The sequence below is a fragment of the Dicentrarchus labrax genome, unplaced genomic scaffold (assembly GCF_905237075.1).
Source record: "Dicentrarchus labrax unplaced genomic scaffold, dlabrax2021, whole genome shotgun sequence".
In the NCBI taxonomy this organism is placed as follows: Eukaryota; Metazoa; Chordata; class Actinopteri; family Moronidae; genus Dicentrarchus; species Dicentrarchus labrax.
The window spans coordinates 26,655,867-26,671,227 of record NW_026136713.1 but is presented as its reverse complement, the minus strand read 5'-3'; the positions used below and the strand labels follow the sequence as shown (position 1 = coordinate 26,671,227).

Genomic DNA, 15,361 nt, shown 5'->3' with positions numbered 1-15,361 from the left:
AATCAGCTTCTTTCTGTGAGACTCCATGACGACGATCATTCAAAGGGTCCTGAGGATGGTTTCTTTCTGGGCTCTGATTGGTTGTTTTCATTCGGGCCCCGTAGGAGCAGCAGGACGAACCGGATCAGGAGAAAGTCAAAGTTATTTATATAAAAGTGACTGCAGCTTTAAATCTGCTCAGAATTCATCCAAATGCAGTTACTGAGTTCACTGTTCTGTTCATTGTTCAATAATAATAATATGAAATATGATAAAATATGAGTTTAATAGTTAACGACTGGCTCACATTCAGCAGCAGGAAATATTTCTTTACGTCGATTTGAACAAAACTGGATTTTAATCGTCGTTGGTTTGAATTTTGGGTAGAAATTAAAAAGTAATATAACAAGTAAAGTAACTAATTACTGTAAGCAAAGTAATATTATTACTTTTTAAAACAGTAGTTAGTAATAAATTACATTTCTGACAGTAGAGCCTCTCACTCACACCGGAGCTTTAATACATATTTCTGATAAAGAAAACGTCAGCTGAGATTTCCAGAACTTTATTTTAATAAATACAGTTAAACCTTTTATACTGTTATCATAAAAGGATATTAGTGCTTTTGATTTTAAGTTTTAATTCACATGTTCCTGTATAGATAATACAATTTTTACCATCAAAAGAAATATAAACGCTCTGAGGAGGTTTTACAGTCTGTAATATAAAATGTGGTATAATTAAAGGTTTGATATCAGTGTGTGTTACTGTTACACAAACTTTCACTTATGTCGGGTTTACAGTGTTTTACTGTAGAATCTACAGACAGTTTATTGATTATAGATTAATGATCTGCTGTAATCAATATCTCAATAATGAGGCAGTGGCGGGTGAAGTCTCGCGGTGTTTCTGTGTGTGTGAGTGTCCTGATGAATATTCCCGCTGCCTGTCGTCAGGGATATTTTCAGTTCCATCAATTTTACAGCACTGCAAGTAAATGTGCCTGCGCGCTCCCGACACACACGGACAGCGCGGGAGCGCGCAACTGCAGCAGATGAGAGGGAGAGGAGGGAGGGAGGGGAGGAGGAGGGAGGAGTGTGAATGTTACGAGTCACTTCTCATTCCACTAATTTAGCAGAAAGGGAGGAGAGAGAGAGAGGTAGAGAGAGCCTGGCGGTGCACTGCTGAGCCAATGGGGACCGTGAGACAGGAGCCGGACTGTCGGAGCCTCTGCAGTATCTGACCTGAAAACAGGAGCCAGAACCCGCCTCCACGAACCACCACGAACCACCACGAACCACCACCACTGCTGCTGCTGCTGCTGCTGCTGCTGCTGGGAAAACCGACGGCACCCGAACGCACCGGGCCGGACGGGTTCTCCTCCTCCAGGTGAGAGGAGGTGAAAACGCGGACGCAGAAAATAATCCCCGCCGTTTATCTCGGAGATATCGCGGAGAAATACACACACACACACACACACACACACACGGTCGGTGTCCGCGGAGGAGCCACCGGGGAGCTGCGGAGGCTCAGTGCGGAGAGGAGGAGCGCAGATCGGGGTTCGTGTTCTCCGTGGCGGAGCTCCGTGTTTACGCAGCGGCTGCAGAGAGCGAGGAGAGGGGGGAGGAGGACGCGGTGCAGCCGGGACGAGCAGGTTTCTGGAGGATTTCTTTCTATATAAAAGGGGGTCAGTACCGCGGTGCGGAGAGCCAGAGAGAGAGAGAGAGAGAGAGAGAGAGAAGGTCTCTCTACCTCCAGATGGGTTAAAACCGGTTCGGTCTTCCCGAGCCGCCCTCCGGAGCTCACACCTGCTCTCACCTGCCCACCCCGACCTGCAGGGGGCTGTATGATGTAGGAGCCACCACCCCCCCACCCCAAGAGTCCCCACTCTCTGCATCACTATCCTTTAACCCCCCCACCCGCACCCACCCACCCACCCACCAGTGTATCTCTGCCCCCCCCACCCACCCAGCGTCCCACCATGCCGGCGGGGATGAAACCGCTGGAGAAGTTCCTGAAGAAGCAGACCACGGCGCTGACCCGGGCCGGGGGCTTTGTTGGAGGGGTGGCAGATAAGGCCAGCGGGGGGACCGGGGCGTCCCGCCGGAGAGCCAGTCTGTCCCGGGTCGTACCGTTCTTCAGGGAGACGTCACCGGAGAGCGGACAGGCCCGAGAGGTGTTCAGGTGAGACATGACGGACTTGATCCAGTCCCTCCAGGATCTCACGCTTTATTTAGCATCGTTGCAGCTTTTCTAAAAAAAGATTGCGATGTTTCATTTTTTGTGTGATAAAGTGAAATAGTTTCAATTCTTTTTGTAAAATTCATTAAAAATCGAAGGAAACTTGTTCCAGCGGGAATAAAATCTCAGTAGTCTGGTGGCGGCTCGATGCTACATCGCTGAAAGTGGCGGGAAAACGACAGAGACGTTTGCGGTTGGACAAAATGTCAAGGTCACACAGAATTCCCAGTGATTGGATGAATTTTAGTAAAGATTCATCGTGAGACGGTTAAATTGCGATGAAAATATGTGAAAGTGAAAAATGAATCGAGGCGTGACAGAGATTTTAGTTTCACTTTTACAAAGAAAAGAAATAGAAATAGAACAGGATTCGATCATTTGAGAAATAAAATACATTTTGTAGATTATCTGAGAAATAAAGGACTCGTCGGACCTTACAATGATAATGTGTGTAAAACGGATTCCAAACTAAAGACTGACAGCGAGATGAACATTTCACGTCACGATTATTGTGGCCAAAATAATAAATATTATTATCACAATAATCATGAAAATAAATAGATCCTCGTCTCACAGGATCAGGATCAGGATTTTAGGCTCCTTCAGAATAAATCAGGAGAGACTTTACGCTCGAGAGAGAGACAGTCGAGCCATTCGAGGAGATTCCCAATTATCGCGATGTATTTTGCGATACATCGTATATTGTGTTTGTTTACAGTATGTTTTTGATCATCGCGATAATATCGTGCATTATTTGACGTCATATTTTCATATCGTCCCGTACCGACTGTTGGCCCCGATTGTGGTAGTAAATATTCAGGAGATTAATCTAATGTAAATAAATATTAAATAAATATAAAAACCAATAAAATCATTTTTAAGAAAAAGTGTCAAAATTCTCCGATCTTTAGTCCTCGCTGAATATCTGATCAACATTTTATTGATCAAACATCATCAATAAACAGAGAAACTGACTATCAGCTTAATGGATGATGCTAGTCGTTAGTTGGGGCCTGATTTGTACCTGAGGGTCTTTCATGGAAAACTAAAAGTGAAAGTGTTTTTGTTATCCAGCATCTGATCACCGACTGTTTGTTCTGAGTTGGTTCCAGATGATATCTGTGTGTCTGCTATAACAGGTAAACAGGTTCTGGGCCCCGGGGCCGGCTCTGCTAGCTGAGTTAGCTAACCAGCAATAAAACCACCTCAGTCCTTTATTCCCTGCAGTCAAACTGACCTCCATCAGCATCAGATGCTGCATTCAGTCCCGGTTTGGACCTGCTGTTCACTGGGAGCTCCCAGTCCGACAGAGTCAGCTAATGGATCCACTATAGCTGCTGGACTGGGGGGACGTAACACACAGCGCTATTATCCCGTCGTAGATATGAGGACGCTAACAACTCTCTGATTCTGGTTTATGTGGACTTTTAAAATCCTGCTGACAGACTTTAAACCTTTGACCCCCTGCAGCCCCGACAGTGAGGACCCCCCCTCCTGGCCCTCTGCCACAGGGACCGGCCTGGTCACAGCGCCCAGCAGCGCTAACGGCTCCGGATCCGGTTCTGGAGGAGGAGACATTCGCAGTCCGTCTCTGTCCAGCGATGAGCAGAGCTCGGAGGCGAGCCTGATCACAGAGACCAGTAGCGGGGGAGGAGGAGGAGGAGGAGGAGGGACGCCTCTTCCACCCGACACACCGGACAACCTAACCCTCTCTGTGCTCGACAGCGTGGCGGGAAAACGTCACGCACACTGCACAGGTAGGAAGCTTTCTTTTTTGGTGACCAGGCCCAACGTGGCCGCCAGAGGAGGTCTGACGAAGACCAGAATGATCTGCTGCTTCTGAGCAACCTTCATTTAATCAGCCCATTAAGATCCAATTCTCATTTACACACAATATATAGTATTAATTATATATATTCTTAATGATATATAATATTAATTATATATATTATTAATTATATACAGTGTGAACACTACTGTTCCAGACAGGATGGGTTAAGAGCAGGAAATTAATGTGTGTACTGAGTTATTAAAGGAGCAGAATGGAATGGAAGTTTAAGCAACTTTTGCAACTGGTTCTAGTCTCTGATTGGTTCCAGTCTCTGGTTCCAGTCTCTGGTTGGTTCCAGTCTCTGGTTAGTTCTAGTCTCTGGTTCCAGTTCTGGTTAGTTCTAGTCTCTGGTTCCAGTCTCTGGTTGGTTCCAGGCTCTGGTTGGTTCCAGTCTCTGGTTGGTTCCAGTCTCTGGTTCCAGTCTCTGGTTGGTTCCAGTCTCTGGTTGGTTCCAGTCTCTGGTTAGTTCTAGTCTCTGGTTCCAGTCTCTGGTTGGTTCTAGTCTCTGGTTGGTTCCAGGCTCTGGTTGGTTCCAGGCTCTGGTTGGTTCCAGTCTCTGGTTGGTTCCAGTCTCTGGTTCCATTCTCTGGTTGGTTCCAGTCTCTGGTTAGTTCTAGTCTCTGGTTCCAGTCTCTGGTTAGTTCTAGTCTCTGGTTCCAGTCTCTGGTTGGTTCCAGGCTCTGGTTGGTTCCAGTCTCTGGTTGGTTCCAGTCTCTGGTTCCAGTCTCTGGTTGGTTCCAGTCTCTGGTTGGTTCCAGTCTCTGGTTGGTTCCAGTCTCTGGTTAGTTCTAGTCTCTGGTTCCAGTCTCTGGTTGGTTCTAGTCTCTGGTTGGTTCCAGGCTCTGGTTGGTTCCAGTCTCTGGTTGGTTCCAGTCTCTGGTTCCAGTCTCTGGTTGGTTCCAGTCTCTGGTTGGTTCCAGGCTCTGGTTCCAGTCTGTGGTTGGTTCCAGTCTCTGGTTGGTTCCAGTCTCTGGTTCCAGGCTCTGGTTGGTTCCAGTCTCTGGTTGGTTCCAGTCTCTGGTTCCAGGCTCTGGTTGGTTCCAGTCTCTGGTTGGTTCCAGTCTCTGGTTCCAGTCTCTGGTTGGTTCCAGTCTCTAGTTGGTTCCAGTCTCTGGGAGCAGCGTTCGGGTTGAATCTGTGAGAACATAAATGGCTACTTACTGTTGGAGCTGCTGAGTAGAGAACGGAGATATGAAGGTTTTATGAACTGGTCCCAGTGGATCTGACTGTGGAGTTTGTGGACTAGAGAGTCCAGGTTACAGTGACGAGTGCTGAACCTGTGGTGACGGTCCGGTAAATGACGTCCAGTTTATTGATTAGAGCAGGTGAGCATGCGTTGTGTTTAGAGTTCAAGAGCAGGCATATATATCTGTTTTACAGCGAGAAGGACTGAAACACTTTGACTGGATTTATTCCTATAAATATAAATATAAGTATATTTATCTATAATTGTTATCTGCAGCAGGTTTCAGGTTCGGGGCAGAAGACGTGTCGCGTGCAAACCTCCTGAAGAAAGGGCAGCTGCTGCCCGAGAAGCGAAGGGAACTAAATTAATTTGACATTTTAGGTTTCATCCTCGACTCGAATCCCAAACGCTCTACGGTTTCTGTGAGAAAATATAAAATATAAAAATATAATATATAAAATATAACGTCCTTCAGGTTGGAGTTCAGATTCTGGCTGTTTTTCTGCAGGAAGATTTCCAGTTTATAGTTCATATACAGACTGTTCCTGCAGCCAGTGTGTGTGTGTGTGTGTGTGTGTGTGTGTGAGTGTGAGTGTGTCTGTGTCTGTGTGAGTGTGAGTGTGTGGTTACATAATCGCTGCCGTCCTCTTTCAGAAACGCAGCCTGCTTATTACAGCTGAAGTGGGTGTGTGCATGCATGCGTGTACGTATGTTCTTCTGCAGGAAGTGTGTGTGTGTGTGTGTGTGTGTGTGTGTGTGTGTGCAGCAGTGATTGCTGCCTGCTGGGAGCTGCAGGGTGTGTTTGTGTCCACGTTTCATTTGGTCTTTAAAATATATTTTTCCAGAAGCAGAAATAAGAACGATAAGATGTTTTAAATGGTAAAATATTCAATATAATATTAATATTTGTAGAAATATCAAATAATAATATATTAAAATATATAATTTGAAATAACATGAAAAGACTCAAATCAAATATTAAAAAATATCCCAGAAATTGCCAAATATTTATAAAAACATTCATAAACATAAAACCCTTGAGAGGCTGATATAATATAGATATATTAATTATAAATAAATACAGTAGAGCTGCTGATATATATAATTTATATGTAAAGTATTTTAAAACTAAATGTTATTATTAACACATTTGAAAAAATCCACAAATTGAAAAAATAAACTCCTAAAATTAGATATCTTTATGGATTATTGATCAGTATACACTGTATCTTTATGGATTATTGATCAGTATACACTGTATCTGTATGGATGATATTGATCAGTATACACTGTATCTTTATAGATGATATTGATCAGTATACACTGTATCTTTATGGATGATATTGATCAGTATACACTGTATCTTTATGGAAGGTATTGATCAGTATACACTGTATCTTTATGGATGATATTGATCCTGTATTGACAGTCAGACTGTGGACATATGACGGCCTTTACGTGTTGTTATGAACACGTTAGGAATTGTTAAAATGTGATATTTCTTAAAGGGAGTTTGGTGCAGGGAGCTTTTAGTTGGATTCAAACTGCTGATATGGATCATTGTTAACGTTTAGTCTCCACTACAGAAACACTAGCTAACTGCTGAAGGCTGATCAGGTTGTCTGACGGTATCAGTTTGATTAATGCTTTATTAATGGAGTATTGATTACTGATCAGGATCATTATCAGTTGCAGGTGAAAGTTCAGCGTTTGGAGGAATCCTCTTGCTCTCTGGTTTTACTCTGCGCTATGTAACTGCAGATCGATGGAAGTGTTTCTGGTTCGTTCTCAGCAGATAGAAAAAGCTCCTGATGTTCAGCTTTACGTTGTAATATTTTGGAGTAAATCCCGAAACTGCTGCGGAGCACAAAGTGTCTGATGGGTACGAGTCGGAAACGCTCTCTCTCACACACACACACACACACACACACACACACACAGACACACACAGTTGTTCAGTAATGAAGACGTCTGACTGCTTTCATCTGCGCTCGTCACTTTTATGGATAATCCAGCACTTCCTTCTTGTTAAACTCTCACAAAGGATGCATTATCATCAGCTCATTGTGTGTGTGTGTGTGTGTGTGTGTGTGTCTGTGTGTGTGTGTGTGTTTGTTATGCAACTCAGTTAATATTCAGTTTATCTGCGGAGCTTCAGCAGAGTTTTCTTTTCCTCCCAAAACTTTTAAATGTTGCTCTTCACAGAACCAAACAAAGTTTAATCATAGATTCAACAATTAAAGTTTATAAATGAGATTATGATCATCAATAATGATTCTCATTGGAAAGACTAACAGAGGTGGTTTTGGTGAGTTTTATTTGGTTTCTGTGTGTTTTGGTAAAATCAGTGGTTTGATTTTCTGGTGGGTCGTACGCCCGTTGTTTTGGTCTGAGATCCTGGTTCTCTAAGTTGATCATTAGTAGAGATCTGATGGATATTTGCTCTCTTTCAGCTGCTGGAGGCTCCACTGTGTTCGCTGAGTCTCTGACTGTGTCTGTTTGCTGATGAGCCGGTACAGTACAGCAGCTTTTACAGCTTTTATTCTGAAAGCGCTGAGCTGGAACCAGAACCTCTCTCTCTCTCTGTGTGTGTGTGTGTGTGTGTGTGTGTGTGTGTGTGTGTGTGAGTCTTTGGTTTAATTACTGTGAGATATAATATTGAGCGTATTGATCGGTTGTGGCTGAAGGTTTGGACTCGATATGAAGTGAAGATGGTTCTGTGGTCTCACTGTGGGCCCGTCTCACTCTCTGCTGTGAGACATCATCAAAGTGTGTAATTAAGTGGAGCTGCAGTGTTTCTGTTGGCGCAGTTACAAATACATCCCAGGCTCAGGGTCATGATGCAACAGCCGCTCACAAACATTTTTAATGCTTAATGATTAATGATTAATGATTAATGATTGGAACCTACAGTTTCTAATACAATATATAAAACCATATGTGTGATACAACCTGCAGATGTATGAAAGGTCCAGTGTGACGTCCTCAGACTGAACGTCCCCTGGCTCAGTTTGAAGCTCTCTGATTGGTCGGGCTGTGGTCTCCGGGGTTCACAGATAAACTGGTTTTGAACTGTTTGACTTTCTGAGAAACCCTGCAGCTGATCTGCTGGTTGGAGAGAATGAGGCTGAACTGGTGAGCTGAACTCAAACTGGGCCGACTGGTCGCGTTTTAACGACTGAAGAAGACAGTTAAATTCCTTCATAGACAGAAATCTACTAAATATATTTTATTATTGTCATTGTTGATCCTTTTTCTTTACAGTTATAAACAACAGAAAATGCACATTTAGTTTCCTCTGTGAAGTCTTTGAGTCTTTTGCATTTTGATTGTCTCACGATAAATCTTTTGAAATCACTGTTGTCGATGTTCAGTGAATTATACAAAATAATTTGCAACTATTTTTACAAGTTTTACTTTCTCATGTAAAAACATCGCAACACGAATCTCAGTTTTTTAGATCGGGAGTTTTAGGTCGCAACAATCCTAATAGGGTCATTAAACATTTTAAATTTTTCGCTTTTTTCAGTCTCTTTTAAAAGAGTCTTTAGGAAAGAGTCGTATTGATCGAGCTGCAACCAAACCGACATGGAACCCATGCCGACTTTCCTTTATATCCTTACTTCAGTGTTTGGATGTAAAATACGTCTTAAATCGCGTTCATTATGGTCTATTAGATACTTGGGGGGGCACAGTAGGTCACCTGGTAGAGCCCCATGTAATCCTTACCGCAGCGGCCCGGGTTCGATCCCAACCTGCGGCCCTTTGTACGCCTCTCTTTTCCCCCTTCCTGTCTATGTTCACCTGTCCAATCACATAACAACATAAATATCTTAAATTGAACCTGTTGAAACCTGCAGAAAGGTGATAAACAATGTGAACAATAACAACAATAACAAGCTGAGTGTTCCTGAGAGTCTCTGCTGTCGTCAGCGAGCTGCAGAAACCCAACTGCCTCAGAGTTTCACACAATGAGTCAAAGCTGATAAATTATAGATCGCCTGAAATGTAACATCTAACCCGACTGTAGACGCAAAGTCTGTCAGACCTTCATAGTTTCTATATCCTGTAGCTCCTCCTCCTCCTCCTCCTCCTCCTGAGTGATGGGGACAAAAACACAACTTTATTATCTCTGTACAAAAACAGTGTAACAGAAGCATTTTAACAGTTATTTAATGAAGCTGATCAGATCATTTCTGACTCTGTTACAGAAACAAATAAAAAGCAGTTTATTCCTCGTCCCTCCTGTTTCTGTGTATCGTTGACGGCGGCGGCGGCGGCGGCCTGTGATTAGCACAGTGTTTGTTTCTTACAGCTTCAGGAGACAGTTCACTGTTTGTTCTCTCTGCAGATTAGATTTGTGTTGGTGCTGAAGATTAACTCACAGACTTTATGTGCGAATATGGAGAGGCACCACTTTATGAACTATAAATGTAACAATAGTAAAGTCACTAATTACAGCTTTACAGAGCTGATGTGTGCAGAGGTTTATTTCCAGTGGAGTGGATCTGATCCATCTGAAATATGAAATATAACATTATATGACCAAAAGTATGTGGACAGGCCTAATTAAAAAGGAGCTGTAGAGCGTCTGGTTCCACTTGCTAACAAACTGCCACATGCAGCACAAAGCTCATTTAGGCTTTGAATCTGTAGGCTAGCAATGTGGCTAAACCAGATCAGAATAACAGGTTTTCCTTCTCGCTCTAACAACATACACAAACCATTAGCTCACAGGCAAGAAGCCAGCCAAGCATAACATTAGCATTGATAAACAATATCATTAGTGGTATTAAGCTACTGGCAGTTTAACATCAGCTAACTAGCAATCACACAACTTTATCAATGTTAAACAATAGTTAATAGTCAGCCAACAGACCATAAAGCCTAACATTAGCGATGCTAAACTATTAGCAGGACCCAGAGCGAACATAACATTACTTATGCTAAGTCAAGCTATAACCAGAGCCGGTGTACCGAGAGCCTGGCCTCTCTCTATTAAGTCCCATTGTACCGAATACTGGTTGCAGTTCCAGCAGAGGTCCACTGGGGGCGCTCTCCCATCAGTGCAGAATGAATGGGAGCAGATGGAGCTAGACGGCTACATTTGTCTCTTTCACCTGATTGTGGTTGAGAGATCTCAGATGTGATTGTAGTTTTTAAAGTTCAACATGGGTTATAGGTCGAAAGCTGAATGAACGAGTTCTGATGTCCTTTAGATTTCTTACAGGACGAGTTGTTGTTGCCCATAACGCGCTAGCATTCTGCTAATGAACGCTGATTGGTCAGTGAAGGACTGATTACGACCAGAGATCCTGCTTGATGGCATCGTGGCATCCGAAGCGGGACCACAATGTTAAGGCCGATTTTTTTGCCCAAGTTCTTTTTTTAACACAGAAACTTTTTTTGTGTTGCTGGTACTTTTATCTGTCTCGCAGGTTCTCATGGATCCTGGTGGAGCCTCCTGCCATGGTCCTGCTTGACTGCCATTGCCAATACTGTTGTTGCTGTGCACCTGTCTGTCTGTCTGTCGCTCTCTCTCTCTCTCTCTCTCTCTCTCTCTCTCTCTCTCTCTCTCTCACCCCAACTGGTCGAGACAGACGACCACCCACCTAGAGCCGAAGGATCTGTCCTAGGTTTCTGCCTTTTAACAGGCAGTTTTTCCTTGCCCTTGTCACCAAGGTCTTGCTCATGGTGGTACTGTTGGGTCTTTGTAAATAATGTTAAAGAGTTCGGTCTAGACCTGCTCTATTTGAAAAGTGTCCTGAGATAACTTCTGTTATGAATTGGCGCTATACAAATAAAATTGAATTGAATTGAATTGAATCTGCCGATTGTTACGTCTGTGTCGTCGATGCCTCGAGAGAAAAGGAAGCACAAAGAGACTTGAGGCTTGCTGTAAAGCGGTATCTCTGGCCGTACGATGTGTGTGACGTCACTGACATTTTAAAAGACTTTTTAAAGAAAATAAGTGACTCTAAAAAATCTAACACCCAGCAATGTGTCATTTCTTTGCGTCCCCTTTCGAATGCAACATTCATCCTGTGAGCGCCCTCACATGGAGCCAGAGGGGAACTGCAACAGTTCAGAACTTCTCTCTTTATTAGACGTTCTCTGCTATATTTATGCAACCTGAGCTAACAGAACAAGTAGTTAGCGGGGCTATTAGCAAACAGTTGTTAAATTAAATATGTTTTGACGTCTCTAATTGTCGTTAACTTGGTGCGAATGAGCAGAAAGATTCATTAGCGGGGGGTCAGATATAGTTCATGGGGGTTAGCGTTAGCAGGCTCAGGGGGATCCCATTTCTCGCTACTTAGCATAGGTAGCATTAACTGTAATGCTAATTAGCCGCCAACGAAACCAATTAACAAAAGTAAAGTGAGATAAAGGAGAGCAGAGAGACGCTGCGTGTCGGACAGACTCAGAGTCTGAATCCACGTCGTCCTGATCTGATGTGTGTTTGTCTCCACAGTCTGAAAATTACACCGTGCTTCATATTTAATAACTGCAGAGTCGGAGCCTGTTGATCCTCTTCAGTCGCTGTGACCCACATCCAGCTTTTATTGAGCCCCGAATGTCTGCGTCACACCCACAACTCACCCAGCCCCGAACGCCTGCCTCACACCCGCAACTCACCCAGCCCCGAACGTCTGCGTCACACCCACAACTCACCCAGCCCCGAACGCCTGCGTCACCACAACTCACCCAGCCCCGAACGTCTGCGTCACACCCACAACTCACCCAGCCCCGAACGCCTGCGTCACACCACAACTCACCCAGCCCCGAACGCCCACAACTCACAGCCCCGAACGTCTGCGTCACACCCACAACTCACCCAGCCCCGAACGCCTGCGTCACACCCACAACTCACCCAGCCCCGAACGTCTGCGTCACACCCACAACTCACCCAGCCCCGAACGCCTGCGTCACACCCACAACTCACCCAGCCCCGAACGCCTGCGTCACACCCGCAACTCACACAGCCCCGAACGCCTGCGTCACACCCGCAACTCACCCAGCCCCGAACGCCTGCACCCAGCTCCTCTCCTGCAGCCCGGCAGCGGCTGTTTGTTCGGATGCTCGCTGACGGATTCTCACCTGTCTGGTTTTACCTGCTCGAGTCGGGAGTGTCACACACACACACACACACACACACACACACACACACACACACACACACACACACACACACACACACACACACACACTCACACACACACACACACACACACACACACACACACACACTCACACACACTCTCACACACGCACACACTCACACACACACACACACACACGCACACACACACAAACTGTTAGTCTCATCAATAAACACTGTAGTCGCTCCGGCGGCGTCAGAGGAGAGACAGCGTTTGATTGGACGCATTAGTAAACGCTCCCGAGTGCAGGATGAGTCATCAAATACTTTCATTGATTATCAGGAAACACCTGAACCAGAACGATCCCGTCAGCAGCAACCAATAATCAGATCAATCAGTGTGATTGGGAGTGAATCAGGAACCAAAACCACCTCGCAGACTGACTTCCCACAATGCACTTTGATAGTGTTTGTTTTGAAATTCTGGCCAATGAGAAGGTGTGTGTGTGTGTGTGTGTGTGTGAGTGTGTGTGTGTGTGTGTGTGTGTGTGTGTGTGTGTGTGTGTGTGTGTGTGTGTGTGTGTGTGTGTGTGTGTGTGTGTGTGTGTGTGTGTGTGTGTGTGTGTGTGTGTGTGTGTGTGTCGCAGACGGCAGCAACGCAGATAATCCTGGATCAAGGTCCACTTACTACACACACACACACACACACACACACACACACACACACACACACACACACCACCACACACACACACACCACACACCCACCCCACTCACTCACACACACACACACACACACACAGAGGGTGTGTCGCTCAGGATTCAGGAATAATTAGCGTGTACGTGGCACATTAACGAGTCCTCGAGCTTCATGCAGACGTTGGTTCTGGGTGTTTGTGTTAAACGTGTTTTATCCTGCAGCCTCTGAGCCTCCTGCAGACGTTACGGATACAATAATAATAATTAATAAAGTCAACAAAGTCAGAACTTAAGTTTCAATACTGCTGATGTTCACTCATCTACATATTTAACTCTTACTGTATGATGTGTGTGTGTGTGTGTGTGTGTGTGTGTGTGTGTGTGTGTGTGTGCGCGCGTGTGTGTGTGGGTGTGTGCAGTATTTTTACTGTGTTTCTCTCAGGTTTTGGTGTGTTTACATGTACACACACTCTGTATGTTTAGAGGCGGGAAGAAGGAGACTGATTAAAAATTAAAATCTTGAATGAAACAGATTTGCTTTTCAGGATTTTCACAATAAAATACAGTTTAATTATTATTAGCGTCACACACAGAGAGGACTTTATAAAGCTTTGGGAAAAAACACCAACAATCAGCCGGCAGTTGCTATGGGCAACATCTGTCTCCCACTCCATAATATTATCACAGTGTGTGTGTGTGTGTGTGTGTGTGTGTGTGTGAACAGCTGCCTCGCAGGTAAAACAGAAAGACGATAAGTTTCCTGACAGTTTCATAGAAGAGGAACTAACCTGCCAAAGCTTCTTACATAACACACACACACACACACACACACACACACACACACACACACAACACACACACACACACACAGGCGTGTTGAGGCAGGTGTTCAGGTGTGTTACCTGTGAAGCAGAATGTAAACAACATTTCTATTGAATGAGTTCTTTACGGTTGGTTTTAATGGTGGAAACTGGCTGTTTACTCGTTAATGTTGTGAATCATTATTTCTCTGTATGATGTCGTTATGTTAACGCAGATATTAAAGTAGTTTTATCTCAATATCGATGATTCATTCAGTCATTTCTATTAGTATAGTGTTGTTGTTGTTCACCTTTTTCTCTCTCTCTCTCTCTCTCTCTCTCTCTCTCTCTCTTTCTATCTCTCTCTCTGTCTCCCTCTCTGTCTCTCTGTCTCTCTCTCTCTCTCTCTGTCTCTCTCTCTCTCTCTCTCCCACCCGCCTAGAGTCTGGGTCTATCCGAGGTTTCTGCCTCTTAAAAGGAAGTTGTTCCTTGCCACTGTCGCCAATGTCTTGCTCATGGTGGGAACTGTTGGGTTATGAATACACAAATATAAGAATAAAACTGAATTTAATTAATTCTAAAAGACAACAGAACAGTGTCACTTAAATAATCTCCATTTTTACTAACTGTAACTGTAATCTGATTACATCTGTATCCTGATTTACGTAACGGGTTTATTAGGGTCCTCTCAGCACGTTGTTGCTCTAATAAACAGCAGATAATAAGAGAGATCTGCTGTGTTATAAATCTGTAAAACGTGACTCTTTCGAGGTGTTTGTGGAGAATTCCTGTGAACCTCGAGGATCCGGTTCCAACGTACTGAAGGAGGTTTATGAATTCGATTCCGGCGCTCCAGGGAAATCCCTCGTGTTTGCACTTGTGATGGCGTCGGTTTGAATCCCGTCGCCACTTTCCAATACCAGAACTGTGCAGACGAGCTGCAGAGGACTGATCCGCGAGTGGGAGGAGGAATCTCACTCTTTACAAAGAGAAGAAGTGAACAAGCTGCCCACTCGTTTACCTCTCTATCTCCATCTCTCTCTGTCTCTCTCTGGAGGCTTTCACCTTCGTCTTCCTCGACCTCTTTCCACTTCCTGTTTGTGTGTTTTATGTGTGTGTATAATGTGTGTGTGTGTGTGTGTGTGTGTGCGCGGATACATAAGAGGCTCTTTAGCACCTGTTCACATAGCAACCGGCTCTCAACAAGACATTTGGAGAAGAGGAGTGGGAGGAAGAGAGGAAGAGAGGGAGGGAGGGAGCAGAGGAGGTGGGAGGAAAAAAAACACAAAGAGTGAAATTAGAGGCTTCAGATTGAGCAGAAACACAAGAAAACCTCCAACTTCTCCAGAAAGAGGTTTGTTTTCCTCTCTTCCTCCGACGGGAGTCTTCATCAACACTCAGAGGATCGTTGTTTGTTTGTTGTTTCTGTTCTGAAATAAAAGAAAAGAAAGAGAAGCAGAGATTTTATTTAAAGTCCTGCAGACTCAGTTTAAAGGTGCACTATGTGATCTTGCTTGGTTTCA

The 15,361-nt window shown here is 44.4% G+C and overlaps 1 protein-coding gene across 1 annotated transcript in view; it reads left to right on the top strand.

The window, feature by feature from the left end:
- Positions 1-1,089: 1,089 nt before the first annotated feature.
- rapgefl1 (Rap guanine nucleotide exchange factor (GEF)-like 1) overlaps positions 1,090-15,361 on the top strand; it is a 34,734-nt gene continuing 20,462 nt past the window's right edge. The window contains exons 1-2 of the mRNA XM_051419912.1: positions 1,090-2,163; positions 3,691-3,977. Coding sequence (XP_051275872.1) covers positions 1,961-2,163; positions 3,691-3,977 — 490 coding nt within the window. The 5' untranslated portion in view covers positions 1,090-1,960. The remainder of the gene's footprint in view (positions 2,164-3,690; positions 3,978-15,361) is intronic.